Below are 12,752 nucleotides of genomic sequence, written 5' to 3'. Positions count from 1 at the left end.
GTTCGCTCAGCACGAGGTCCTGTGTATGCTCAGTGCGGGGTCCTGTGTATGCTCAGTGCACGGTCCTGTGTACGCTCAGCGCGCGGTCCAGTGTACCAGGCTCACCTCTGCCTTCTGTTTCACTTTCTTTTCTTTCTTCTCTTCCTTCGTTGCCTCCTTCTTGGATCCTTTTTTCGAGAGTTGCTTTTCTTTCTCCATCTCTTCTGCAGTGACTTCGGCCAACAACTGGGATTGTGAAATACCAAGGAATGCGAATGTGAGACGCTTGTCCTCCAAGGACAGAAGTGAAGCTTCCATCATTCGCACTGCCCTGGAGGAATGGCCAACCACACCCCTCCCCACCCCCGCACTCCCCGCACCCCCTCCCCACCCCCGCACTCCCCGTACCCACTCCCCACCCCCGCACTCCCCGCACCCCCCCACCCCCGCACTCCCCGCACACCCTCCCCACCCCCGCACTCCCCGCACCCCCGCACTCCCCGCACCCCCTCCCCACCCCCGCACTCCCCGCACCCCCTCCCCACCCCCGCACTCCCCGCACCCCCTCCCCACCCCCGCACTCCCCGCACACCCTCCCCACCCCCGCACTCCCCGCAACCCCTCCCCACCCCCGCACTCCCCGCACCCACTCCCGAACCCCGCACTCCCCGCACCCCCTCCCCACTCCTGCACTCCCCGCACCCCCTCCCGACCCCCGCACTCCCCACACCCCTTCCCCACCACCGCAGTCCCCACACCCCCACCCCACTCCCGTACCCCCCATACCCCCTCCCCACCCTCGCACTCCCCACACCCACTCCCCACCCCCGCACTCCCCGCACCCCCTCCCCACCCCCCGTACTCCCCGCACCCCCTCCCCAGCACCGCAGTCCCCACACCCCCACCCCACCCCCGCACTCCCCACACCCCTCCCCACACCCCTCCCCCCGCACTCCCCATACACCCTCCCCACCCCCGCACTCCCGCCCTCCAAACACCCCCTCCCCACCCCCGCACTCCCCACACCCCCTCCCCACCCCCGCACACCAAAAAGTCCCTCCCCACCCCCGCACTCCACACACCCCCTCCCCACCCCCGCACTCCCCACACCCGCTCCCCACCCCCGCACTCCCCACACCCGCTCCCCACCCCCGCACTCCCCACACCCCCTCCCCACCCCCGCACTCCACACAACCCCTCCCCACCCCCGCACTCCACACACCCCCTCCCCACCCCCGCACTCCAAACACCCCCTCCCCACCCCCGCACTCCCCACACCCGCTCCCCACCCCCGCACTCCCCACACCCGCTCCCCACCCCCGCACTCCCCACACCCGCTCCCCACCCCCGCACTCCCCACACCCCCTCCCCACCCCCGCACTCCACACAACCCCTCCCCACCCCCGCACTCCACACACCCCCTCCCCACCCCCGCACTCCAAACACCCCCTCCCCACCCCCGCACTCCCCACACCCGCTCCCCACCCCCGCACTCCCCACACTCCCTCCCCACACACGCAATCCCCACACCCCTTCCCCACCCCCGCACTCCCTACACCCCCTCCCCACCCCCGCACTCCCCACACCCCCTCCCCACCCCCGCACGCCCCACACCCCTTCCCCACCCCCGCACTACCCACATCCCCTCCCCACCCCCACACCCCTAACCCCCCCGCATTCCCCACACACCCTCCCCCCCACTCTCCCGACACCCCTTCCCTCCCATTGCTCAACCCTGCCCCCCAACCGCCCTCACCACACTGGAGGGATGGAGGGATTGTGGGAGTGGAGGGGTGGAGGGAGTGTGAGAGTGGAGGGATGGAGGGAGAGTGGGAGTGGAGAGATGGAGGGAGAGTGCGAGTGGAGGGATGGAGGGAGTGTGGGAGAGGAGGGGTGGAGGGAGTGTGGGAGTGGAGGGATGGAGGGAATGTGGGAGTGGAGGGATGGAGGGAGTGTGGGAGTGGAGGGATGGAGGGAGTAGAGGGATGGAGGGATGGAGGGAGTGTGGGATTAGAGGGATGGAGGGAGTGTGGGAGTGGAGTGATGGAGGGAGTGTGGGAGTGGAGGGATGGAGGGAGTGTGGGAGTGGAGGGAAGGAGGGAGTGTGGGAGTGGAGGGATGGCAGGAGTGTTGGAGTGGAGGGATGGAGGGACTGTGGGAGTGGAGGGATGGAGGGAGTAGAGGGATGGAGGGATGGAGGGAATGTGGGATTAGAGGGATGGAGGGAGTGTGGGATTGGAGGGATGGAGGGAGTGTGTGAGTGGAGTGATGGAGGGAGTGTGGGAGTGGAGGGATGGAAGGAGTGTGAGAGTGGAGGGATGAGGGAGTGTGAGAGTGGAGGGATGGAGGGAGTGTGAGAGTGGAGAGATGGAGGGAGTGTGAGGTTTGAGGGATGGAGGGAGTGTGAGAGTGGAGTGATGGAGGGAGTGTGAGGTTTGAGGGATGGAGGGAGTGTGAGAGTGGAGTGATGGAGGGAGTGTGGGAGTGGAGGGATGGAAGGAGTGTGGGAGGGGAGGGATGGAGGGAGTGTGGGAGTGGAGGGATGGAGGGAGTGTGGGAGTGGACGGATGGAGGGAGTGTGCGAGTGGAGGGATGGAGGGAGTGTGAGAGTGGAGTGATGGAGGGAGTGTGGGAGTGGAAGGATGGAGGGAGTGTGGGAGTGGAGGGATGGAGGGAGTGTGAGGTTTGAGGGATGGAGGGAGTGTGAGAGTGGAGTGATGGAGGGAGTGTGGGAGTGGAGGGATGGAAGGAGTGTGGGAGGGGAGGGATGGAGGGAGTGTGGGAGTGAAGGGATCGAGGGACTGTGGGAGTGGAGGGATGGAGGGAGTAGAGGGAAGGAGGGATGGAGGGAGTGTGGGATTAGAGGGATGGAGAGAGTGTGGGATTGGAGGGATGGAGGGAGTGGTGAGTGGAGGGATGGAGGGAGTGTGGGAGTGGAGGGATGGAGAGAGTGTGGGAGTGGAGGGATGGAGGGAGTGTGGGATTAGAGGGATGGAGAGAGTGTGGGATTGGAGGGATGGAGGGAGTGGTGAGTGGAGGGATTGAGGGAGTGTGGGAGTGGAGGGATGGAGGGTGTGTGGGGTTGGAGAGATGGAGGGAGTGTGTGAGTGGAGGGATGGAGGGAGTGAGGGAGTGGAGGGAGTGTGAGTGGAGGGATGAGGGAGTGTGGGAGTGGAGGGATGGAGGGATGGAGGGATGGAGGGTGTGTGGAAGGGGTGGGATGGAGGGAGTGTGAGAGTGGAGGAATGGAGGGATGGAGTGAGTGTGGGAGGGGAGGGATGGAGGGAGTGTGGGTGTGGAGGGAGTGGAGGGAGTGTGAGAGTGGTGGGGTGGAGGGCTGGAGGGATGGAGGGATGGAGGGAATGTGGGAGGGGTGGAGTGAGTGTGGGAGTGGAGGGATGGAGTGATGAATGGATGGAGGGATAGAGGGAGTGTGGGAGTGGAGGGAAGGAGGGATGGAGGGAGTGTGGGAGTGGAGGGATGGAGGGAGTGTGAGAGTGGAGGGATGGAGGGATGGAGGGAGTGTGGGAGTGGAGGGATGGAGGGATGGAGGGAGTGTGGGAGTGGAGAGATGGAGGGAGTGTGGGAGTGGAGGGATGGAGGGAGTGTGGGAGTGGAGGGATGGAGGGAGTGTGGGAGTGGCGCGATGGAGGGATGGAGGGAGTGTGGGAGTGGCGGGATGGAGGGAGTGTGGGAGTGGAGGGATGGAGGAAGTGCTGGAGTGGAGGGATGGAGGGAGTGTGGGAGTGGAGGGGTGGAGGGATGGAGGGATGGTGGGAGTGGCTGGATGGAGGGATGGAGGGAGTGTGGGAGTGGAGGGATGGAGGGATGGAGGGAGTGTGGGAGTGGAGAGATGGAGGGAGTGTGGAATGGAGGGAGTGTGGGAGTGGCACGATGGAGGGATGGAGGGAGTGTGGGATTGGCGGGATGGAGGGAGTGTGTGAGTGGAGGGGTGGAGGGATGGAGGGATGGTGGGAGTGGCTGGATGGAGGGATAGAGGGAGTGTGGGAGTGGAGGGAAGGAGGGATGGAGGGAGTGTGGGAGTGGAGGGGTGGAGGGATGGAGGGATGGTGGGAGTGGCTGGATGGAGGGATGGAGGGAGTGTGGGAGTGGAGGGATGGAGGGATGGAGGGAGTGTGGGAGTGGAGGGATGGAGGGATGGAGGGAGTGTGGGAGTGGAGGGATGGAGGGAGTGTGGGAGTGGAGGGATGGAGGGATTGTGGGAGTGTGGGAGTGGAGAGATGGAGGGAGTGTGGGAGTGGAGGGATGGAGGGAGTGTGGGAGTGGCGCGATGGAGGGATGGAGGGAGTGTGGGAGAGGAGGGATGGAGGGAGTGTGCGAGTGCAGGGATGGAGGGAGTGTGAGAGTGGAGGGATGGAGGGAGGGTGGGAGTGGAGGGACGGAGGGATGGAGGGAGTGTGGGAGTGGAGGGATGGAGGGAGTGTGGGAGTGGAGGGATGGAGGGAGTGTGGGAGTGGAGAGATGGAGGGAGTGTGGGAGTGGAGGGATGGAGGGAGTGTGGGAGTGGAGGGATGGAGGGAGTGTGGGAGTGGAGGGATGGAGGGAGTGTGGGAGTGGAGAGATGGAGGGAGGGTGGGAGTGGAGGGACGGAGGGATGGAGGGAGTGTGGGAGTGGAGGGATGGAGGGAGTGTGGGAGTGGAGAGATGGAGGGAGTGTGGGAGTGGAGGGACGGAGGGAGTGTGGGAGTGGAGGGATGGAGGGAGTGTGGGATTGGAGGGACGGAGGGAGTGTGGGAGTGGAGGGATGGAGGGAGTGTGGGAGTGGAGGGATGGAGGGAGTGTGGGAGTGGAGGGATGGAGGGAGTGTGGGAGTGGAGGGATGGAGGGAGTGTGGGAGTGGAGGGATGGAGGAAGTGTGTGAGTGGAGGGATGGAGGGAGTGTGGGAGTGGAGGGATGGAGGGAGTGTGGGAGTGGAGGGATGGAGGGAGTGTGGGAGTGGAGGGATGGAGGAAGTGTGTGAGTGGAGGGATGGAGGGAGTGTGGGAGTGGAGGGATGGAGGGAGTGTGGGAGTGGAGGGATGGAGGGAGTGTGGGAGTGGAGGGATGGAGGGAGTGTGTGAGTGGAGGGATGGAGGGAGTGTGGGAGTGGAGGGATGGAGGGAGTGTGGGAGTGGAGGGATGGAGGGAGTGTGTGAGTGGAGGGATGGAGGGAGTGTGTGAGTGGAGGGATGGAGGGAGTGTGGGAGTGGAGGGACGGAGGGAGTGTGGGAGTGGAGGGACGGAGGGAGTGTGGGATTGGAGGGACGGAGGGAGTGTGGGAGTGGAGGGACGGAGGGAGTGTGGGAGTGGAGGGATGGAGGGAGTGTGGGAGTGGAGGGATGGAGGGAGTGTGGGAGTGGAGGGATGGAGGGAGTGTGGGAGTGGAGGGATGGAGGAAGTGTGTGAGTGGAGGGATGGAGGGAGTGTGGGAGTGGAGGGATGGAGGGAGTGTGGGAGTGGAGGGATGGAGGGAGTGTGGGAGTGGAGGGATGGAGGAAGTGTGTGAGTGGAGGGATGGAGGGAGTGTGGGAGTGGAGGGATGGAGGGAGTGTGGGAGTGGAGGGATGGAGGGAGTGTGGGAGTGGAGGGATGGAGGGAGTGTGTGAGTGGAGGGATGGAGGGAGTGTGGGAGTGGAGGGATGGAGGGAGTGTGGGAGTGGAGGGATGGAGGGAGTGTGTGAGTGGAGGGATGGAGGGAGTGTGGGAGTGGAGGGATGGAGGGAGTGTGGGAGTGGAGGGATGGAGGGAGTGTGGGAGTGGAGGGATGGAGGAAGTGTGTGAGTGGAGGGATGGAGGGAGTGTGGGAGTGGAGGGATGGAGGGAGTGTGGGAGTGGAGGGATGGAGGGAGTGTGGGAGTGGAGGGATGGAGGGAGTGTGTGAGTGGAGGGATGGAGGGAGTGTGGGAGTGGAGGGATGGAGGGAGTGTGGGAGTGGAGGGATGGAGGGAGTGTGTGAGTGGAGGGATGGAGGGAGTGTGGGAGTGGAGGGATGGAGGGAGTGTGGGAGTGGAGGGATGGAGGGAGTGTGTGAGTGGAGGGATGGAGGGAGTGTGTGAGTGGAGGGATGGAGGGAGTGTGTGAGTGGAGGGATGGAGGGAGTGTGTGAGTGGAGGGATGGGGCGGTGAATGGGTATTGAGGTGGGAAGAGTCTTTAGGTTCTGTAATTCTCCGGTTAAAGCCGCGCTGTGACATGTACCTGATCTGGAGTTTTCTCGGCGAAGAGGACTGCTGAGCCTCCTTGTTCCACACTGGGGTATTCGGGGAATTTTCCCGTGGTGTTACTGTGGGCACAATGAACACTGAGTGAGAAGATGGGACAATCCGTACAGAATCAGTGAGTTAGTGAGAGGGACAGACAGCCCTGGACCAACCAGGAAATATCGCCGGAGCGATCACGTGGGGATATTGAGTGAGGACAACATTCCGTCTGCTTCTGTCAGCTTGGCACTGTCGGAGGGGCAGTACTGAGGGAGCACCGCACTGTCAGTGGGGCAGTACTAGGGAGCGCCGCACTGTCGGAGTGGCGGTACTGAGGGAGCGCCGCACTGTCGGAGGGGAAGTACTGAGGGAGCGCCGCACTGTCAGAGGGGCAGTACTGAGGGAGCGCCGCACTGTCGGAGGGGCAGTACTGAGGGAGCGCCGCACTGTCGGAGGGGCAGTACTGAGGGAGTGCTGCACTGTCGGAGGGTCAGTGCTGAGGGAGCGCCGCACTGTCGGAGGGGCAGTACTGAGGGAGCGTCGCACTGTCGGAGGGGCAGTACTGAGGGAGCGCCGCACTGTCGGAGGGGCAGTACTGAGGGAGCGCCGCACTGTCGGAGGGTCAGTACTGAGGGAGCGCCGCACTGTCGGAGGGGCAGTACTGAGGGAGCGCTGCACTGTCGGAGGGGCAGTACTGAGGGAGCGCCACACTGTCGGAGGGGCAGTACTGAGGGAGCCCCGCACTGTCGGAGGGGCAGTACTGAGGGAGCGCCGCACTGTCGGAGGGTCAGTACTGAGGGAGCGCCGCACTGTCGGAGGGGCAGTACTGAGGGAGCGCCGCACTGTCGGAGGGGCAGTACTGAGGGAGTGCTGCACTGTCGGAGGGGCAGTACTGAGGGAACGCCGCACTGTCGGATGGGCAGTACTGAGGGAGCACTGCACTGTCGGAGGGTCAGTACTGAGGGAGCGCCGCACTGTCGGAGGGGCAGTACTGAGGGAGCGCCGCACTGTCGGAGGGGCAGTACTGAGGGAGCCCCGCACTGTCGGAGGGGCAGTACTGGGGGAAGTCACGCGCTCCCAGTGCAGGACTGGGGGAAGTCACGCGTTCCCGGTGCAGGACTGGGGGGAAGTCACGCGCTCCCGGTGCAGGACTGGGGGAAGTCACACGCTCCCGGTGCAGGACTGGGGGGAAGTCACGCGCTCCCGGTGCAGGACCGGGGGAAGTCACGCGCTCCCAGTGCAGGACCGGGGGAAGTCACGCGCTCCCAGTGCAGGACCGGGGGAAGTCACGCGCTCCCGGTGCAGGACTGGGGGGAAGTCACGCGCTCCCAGTGCAGGACTGGGGGAAGTCACGCGCTCCCAGTGCAGGACTGGGGGAAGTCACGCGCTCCCAGTGCAGGACTGGGGGAAGTCACGCGCTCCCAGTGCAGGACCGGGGGAAGTCACGCGCTCCCAGTGCAGGACCGGGGGAAGTCACGCGCTCCCAGTGCAGGACCGGGATGTTCTTGCCATGGAGGGGGTGCAGCGGCGATTCACCAGGCTGATACCAGGAATGGCGGGAATGACCTATGAGGAGAGACTATGTAGTTTAGGGATGTACACACTGGAGTTTAGAAGATTGAGAGGGGACCTCATAGAAGTGTATAAAATTCTGACAGGTCTAGACAGACTGGATGCAGAAGGAATGTTTCCCTTGGCGGGTGAGAACAGAACTAGAGGACATAATTTAAGGATAAGGGCTAAACCATTTAGGACAGAGATGAGGGGGAATTTCTTCACTCAGAGAGTGGTGAACCTGTGGAACTCATTGCCACAGAGGGCAGTGTACGCCAGCTCATTAAATATATTTAAGAGGGAATTAGATATATTTCTACGGGCAAAAGGGGTTAAGGGTTACGGAGAGAAGGCGGGGACGGGATACTGAATTAAAGGATCAGCCATGATCTCATTAAATGGCGGAGCAGGCACGAAGGGCCGAATGGCCTACTCCTGCTCCTATCTTCTATGTATCTATGTATCTATCTATGTGATACTGCTTAGAGCTTAGAATGATACAGCACAGTAGGTGGCCATTCGGCCCATCGTGCCTGTGCCGGCTTTTTGAATGAGCTCTCCAATTAGTCCCACTCCCTGCTCTTTCCCCACAGCCCTGTGAATTTCCCCCTTCCAGTATTTATCCAATTCCCTTTTGAAAGTTATTATTGAATCTGCTTCCACCGCCCTTTCAGGCAGCGCATTCCAGATCACAACAACTCGCTGCGTAAAATAATTCTCCTCATCTTCCCTCTGGTTCTTTTGCCAATCACCTTCAATCTGTCTCCTCTGGTTACAGACCCTTCCGCCACTGGGAACAGTTTCTTCTGAGCATGCCGAGACCAGCACCAGGCGTACCTAAAAATGAGGTACCAACCTGGTGAAGCTACAACACAGGACTTCATGCATGCTAAGTATCGGAAGCAGCATGCTATAGACAGAGCTAAGCGGCTCACCACCACCTTCTCAAGGAGCAATTAGGGATGGACAATAAATGCTGGCATTGCCAGCGATGCCCACATCCCATGAACGAATAAAAAACCTCTATCAAAATACCCTGTAATTTTGAACACCTCTATTAAATCTCCCCTTAACCTTCTCTGCTCCAAGGAGAACAACCCCAGCTTCTCCCGTCTCTCTAGGTAACTGAAGTCCCTCATCCCTGGAACCATTCTAGTAAATCTCCTCTGCACCCCCTCTAAGGCCTTCACATCCTTCTTAAAGTGCGGTGCCCAGAATTGGACACAATACTCCAGCTGAGGCCGAACCAGTGTTATATAAAGGTTCATCATAACTTCCTTGCTTCTGAAAATTCTGTCCCTCTCAGCCCCTAGATTTGAGTTTGACTCGAGATTGAAGGAGACTGTTGTTGCCCCGCTCCAAACACAGCTCCATCATCCTATACTAGACTCTGAGCGTCCTGTCTTACTAGCACTCGATGAACCAGCGCCGAATCTGTTCCCGGTACGTCTCCTTGATGTCAGGCCCCTCGGTGTCCAGCACAGTCTGCTTGATGCGAGGCTGATCCTTCTCGTACTCAGCCTTGTACTGTTCCTGCAGAACGTGCCTCAGTTCCACAGACTTGTCCGCCTCCAGCTTGGCTGGGATAGGCTTCTCGGCGTCTTCACTGGGAACCTGTGGGTGAATGAAATGACAGCGAGCATTAGCCCACTGATACCCTCTGACCGGAGCTCTGCCATTACACAACGCTCACCTCACATGTACCTGTCGGATGCCCGACATCCCCCGTACTGACTCTGTCTGTGTCCCCGTACTGTACCTGTCTCTGTCCCCGTACTGTACCTGTCTGTCCCCGTACTGTACCTGTCTGTCCCCGTACTGTACCTGTCTCTGTCCCCGTACTGTGCCTGTCTGTCCCCGTACTGTACCTGTCTCTGTCCCCGTACTGTACCTGTCTGTCCCCGTACTGTACCTGTCTCTGTCCCCGTACTGTGCCTGTCTCTGTCCCCGTACTGTGCCTGTCTCTGTCCCCGTACTGTGCCGATCTCTGTCCCCGTACTGTACCTGTCTCTGTCCCCGTACTGTGCCTGTCTCTGTCCCCGTACTGTACCTGTCTCTGTCCCTGTACTGTGCCTGTCTCTGTCCCCGTACTGTGCCTGTCTCTGTCCCCGTACTGTGCCTGTCTCTGTCCCCGTACTGTACCTGTCTCTGTCCCCGTACTGTGCCTGTCTGTCCCCGTACTGTACCTGTCTCTGTCCCCGTACTGTGCCTGTCTCTGTCCCCGTATTGTACCTGTCTCTGTCCCCGTACTGTACCTGTCTCTGTCCCCGTACTGTGCCTGTCTCTGTCCCCGTACTGTACCTGTCTCTGTCCCCGTACTGTACCTGTCTGTCCCTGTACTGTACCTGTCTCTGTCCCCGTACTGTACATGTCTCTGTCCCCGTACTGTACCTGTCTCTGTCCCCGTACTGTGCCTGTCTCTGTCCCCGTACTGTACCTGTCTGTCCCCGTACTGTACCTGTCTCTGTCCCCGTACTGTACCTGTCTGTCCCGTACTGTACCTGTCTCTGTCCCCGTACTGTGCCTGTCTCTGTCCCCGTACTGTACCTGTCTCTGTCCCCGTACTGTGCCTGTCTGTCCCCGTACTGTACCTGTCTCTGTCCCCGTACTGTACCTGTCTCTGTCCCCGTACTGTGCCTGTCTCTGTCCCCGTACTGTACCTGTCTGTCCCCGTACTGTACCTGTCTCTGTCCCCGTACTGTACCTGTCTGTCCCGTACTGTACCTGTCTCTGTCCCCGTACTGTGCCTGTCTCTGTCCCCGTACTGTACCTGTCTCTGTCCCCATACTGTACCTGTCTCTGTCCCCGTACTGTGCCTGTCTCTGTCCCCGTACTGCACCTGTCTCTGTCCCCGTACTGTGCCTGTCTCTGTCCCCGTACTGTGCCTGTCTCTATCCCCGTACTGTGCATGTCTCTGTCCCCGTACTGTACCTGTCTCTGTCCCCGTAATGTACCTGTCTGTCCCCGTACTGTACCTGTCTCTGGCCCCGTACTGTACCTGTCTCTGTCCCCGTACTGTACCTGTCTCTGTCCCCGTACTGTACCTGTCTCTGTCCCCGTACTGTACCTGTCTCTGGCCCTGTACTGTACCTGTCTCTGTCCCCGTACTGTACCTGTCTCTGTCCCCGTACTGTACCTGTCTCTGTCCCAGTACTGTACCTGTCTGTCCCCGTACTGTACCTGTCTCTGTCCCTGTACTGTGCCTGTCTCTGTCCCCGTATTGTACCTGTCTCTGGCCCCGTACTGTGCCTGTCGCTGTCCCCGTACTGTCTCTGTCTCTGTCCCCATACTGTGCCTGTGTCTGTCCCCGTACTGTACCTGTCTGTCCCCGTACTGTACCTGTCTGTCCCCGTACTGTACCTGTCTCTGTCCCCGTACTGTGCCTGTCTGTCCCCGTACTGTACCTGTCTCTGTCCCCGTACTGTGCCTGTCTCTGTTCCCGTACTGTACCTGTCTGTCCCCGTACTGTACCTGTCTCTGTCCCCGTACTGTACCTGTCTCTGTCCCCGTACTGTACCTGTCTCTGTCCCCGTACTGTGCCTGTCTCTGTCCCCGTACTGTGCCTGTCTCTGTCCCCGTACTGTGCCTGTCTCTGTCCCCGTACTGTACCTGTCTCTGTCCCCGTACTGTACCTGTCTCTGTCCCCATACTGTGCCTGTCTCTGTCCCCGTACTGTACCTGTCTCTGTCCCCGTACTGTGCCTGTCTCTGTCCCCGTACTGTACCTGTCTCTGTCCCCGTGCTGTGCCTGTCTGTCCCCGTACTGTACCTGTCTCTGTCCCCGTACTGTGCCTATCTCTGTCCACGTACTGAACCTGTCTCTGTCCCCGTACTGTGCCTGTCTCTGTCCCCGTACTGTACCTGTCTCTGTCCCCGTACTGTCCCTGTCTGTCCCCGTACTGTACCTGTCTCTGTCCCCGTACTGTACCTGTCTCTGTCCCCGTACTGTGCCTGTCTCTGTCCCCGTACTGTACCTGTCTCTGTCCCCGTACTGTACCTGGCTCTGTCCCCGTACTGTACCTGTCTCTGTCCCCGTACTGTACCTGTCTGTCCCCGTACTGTACCTGTCTCTGGCCCCGTACTGTACCTGTCTCTGGCCCCGTACTGTACCTGTCTCTGTCCCCGTACTGTACCTGTCTCTGTCCCCGTACTGTACCTGTCTCTGGTCCCGTACTGTACCTGTCTCTGTCCCCGTACTGTACCTGTCTCTGTCCCCGTACTGTACCTGTCTCTGGCCCCGTACTGTACCTGTCTCTGTCCCTGTACTGTACCTGTCTCTGTCCCCGTACTGTACCTGTCTGTCCCCGTACTGTACCTGTCTCTGTCCCTGTACTGTGCCTGTCTCTGTCCCCGTACTGTACCTGTCTCTGGCCCCGTACTCTGCCTGTCGCTGTCCCCGTACTGTCTCTGTCTCTGTCCCCATACTGTGCCTGTGTCTGTCCCCGTACTGTACCTGTCTGTCCCCGTACTGTACCTGTCTGTCCCCGTACTGTACCTGTCTCTGTCCCCGTACTGTGCCTGTCTGTCCCAGTACTGTACCTGTCTCTGTTCCCGTACTGTACCTGTCTGTCCCCGTACTGTACCTGTCTCTGTCCCCGTACTGTACCTGTCTCTGTCCCCGTACTGTACCTGTCTCTGTCCCCGTACTGTACCTGTCTCTGTCCCCGTACTGTACCTGTCTCTGTCCCCGTACTGTGCATGTCTCTGTCCCCGTACTGTACCTGTCTCTGTCCCCGTACTGTACCTGTCTCTGTCCCCGTACTGTGCCTGTCTCTGTCCCCGTACTGTACCTGTCTGTCCCCGTACTGTACCTGTCTCTGTCCCCGTACTGTACCTGTCTCTGTCCCCGTACTGTACCTGTCTCTGTCCCCGTACTGTGCCTGTCTGTCCCCGTACTGTACCTGTCTCTGTCCCCGTACTGTACCTGTCTCTGTCCCCGTACTGTACCTGTCTCTGTCCCCGTACTGTACCTGTCTCTGTCCCCGTACTGTGCCTGTCTCTGACCCGTACTGTGCCTGTGT

The 12,752-nt window shown here is 60.7% G+C and overlaps 1 protein-coding gene across 3 annotated transcripts in view; it reads right to left on the bottom strand.

The window, feature by feature from the left end:
• LOC147114470 (dynein regulatory complex subunit 11-like) overlaps positions 1 to 12,752 on the bottom strand; it is a 283,097-nt gene that overhangs the window by 249,940 nt on the left and 20,405 nt on the right. For 2 of the 3 annotated variants that reach the window (XM_085992162.1, XM_085992163.1), the window contains exons 3-5: positions 9,141 to 9,346; positions 6,177 to 6,261; positions 106 to 225 (exon numbers count right to left, since the gene is read on the bottom strand). In XM_085992162.1, coding sequence (XP_085848288.1) covers positions 106 to 225; positions 6,177 to 6,261; positions 9,141 to 9,346 — 411 coding nt within the window. The remainder of the gene's footprint in view (positions 1 to 105; positions 226 to 6,176; positions 6,262 to 9,140; positions 9,347 to 12,752) is intronic. The other variant, XM_085992164.1, reaches the window with a different exon arrangement.

Source organism: Somniosus microcephalus, chromosome 7 (genome assembly GCF_052327205.1).
Source record: "Somniosus microcephalus isolate GS21.2 chromosome 7, FLI_Smic_1.0, whole genome shotgun sequence".
In the NCBI taxonomy this organism is placed as follows: domain Eukaryota; kingdom Metazoa; phylum Chordata; class Chondrichthyes; order Squaliformes; family Somniosidae; genus Somniosus; species Somniosus microcephalus.
This window is presented reverse-complemented; position numbering and strand designations above follow the sequence as displayed.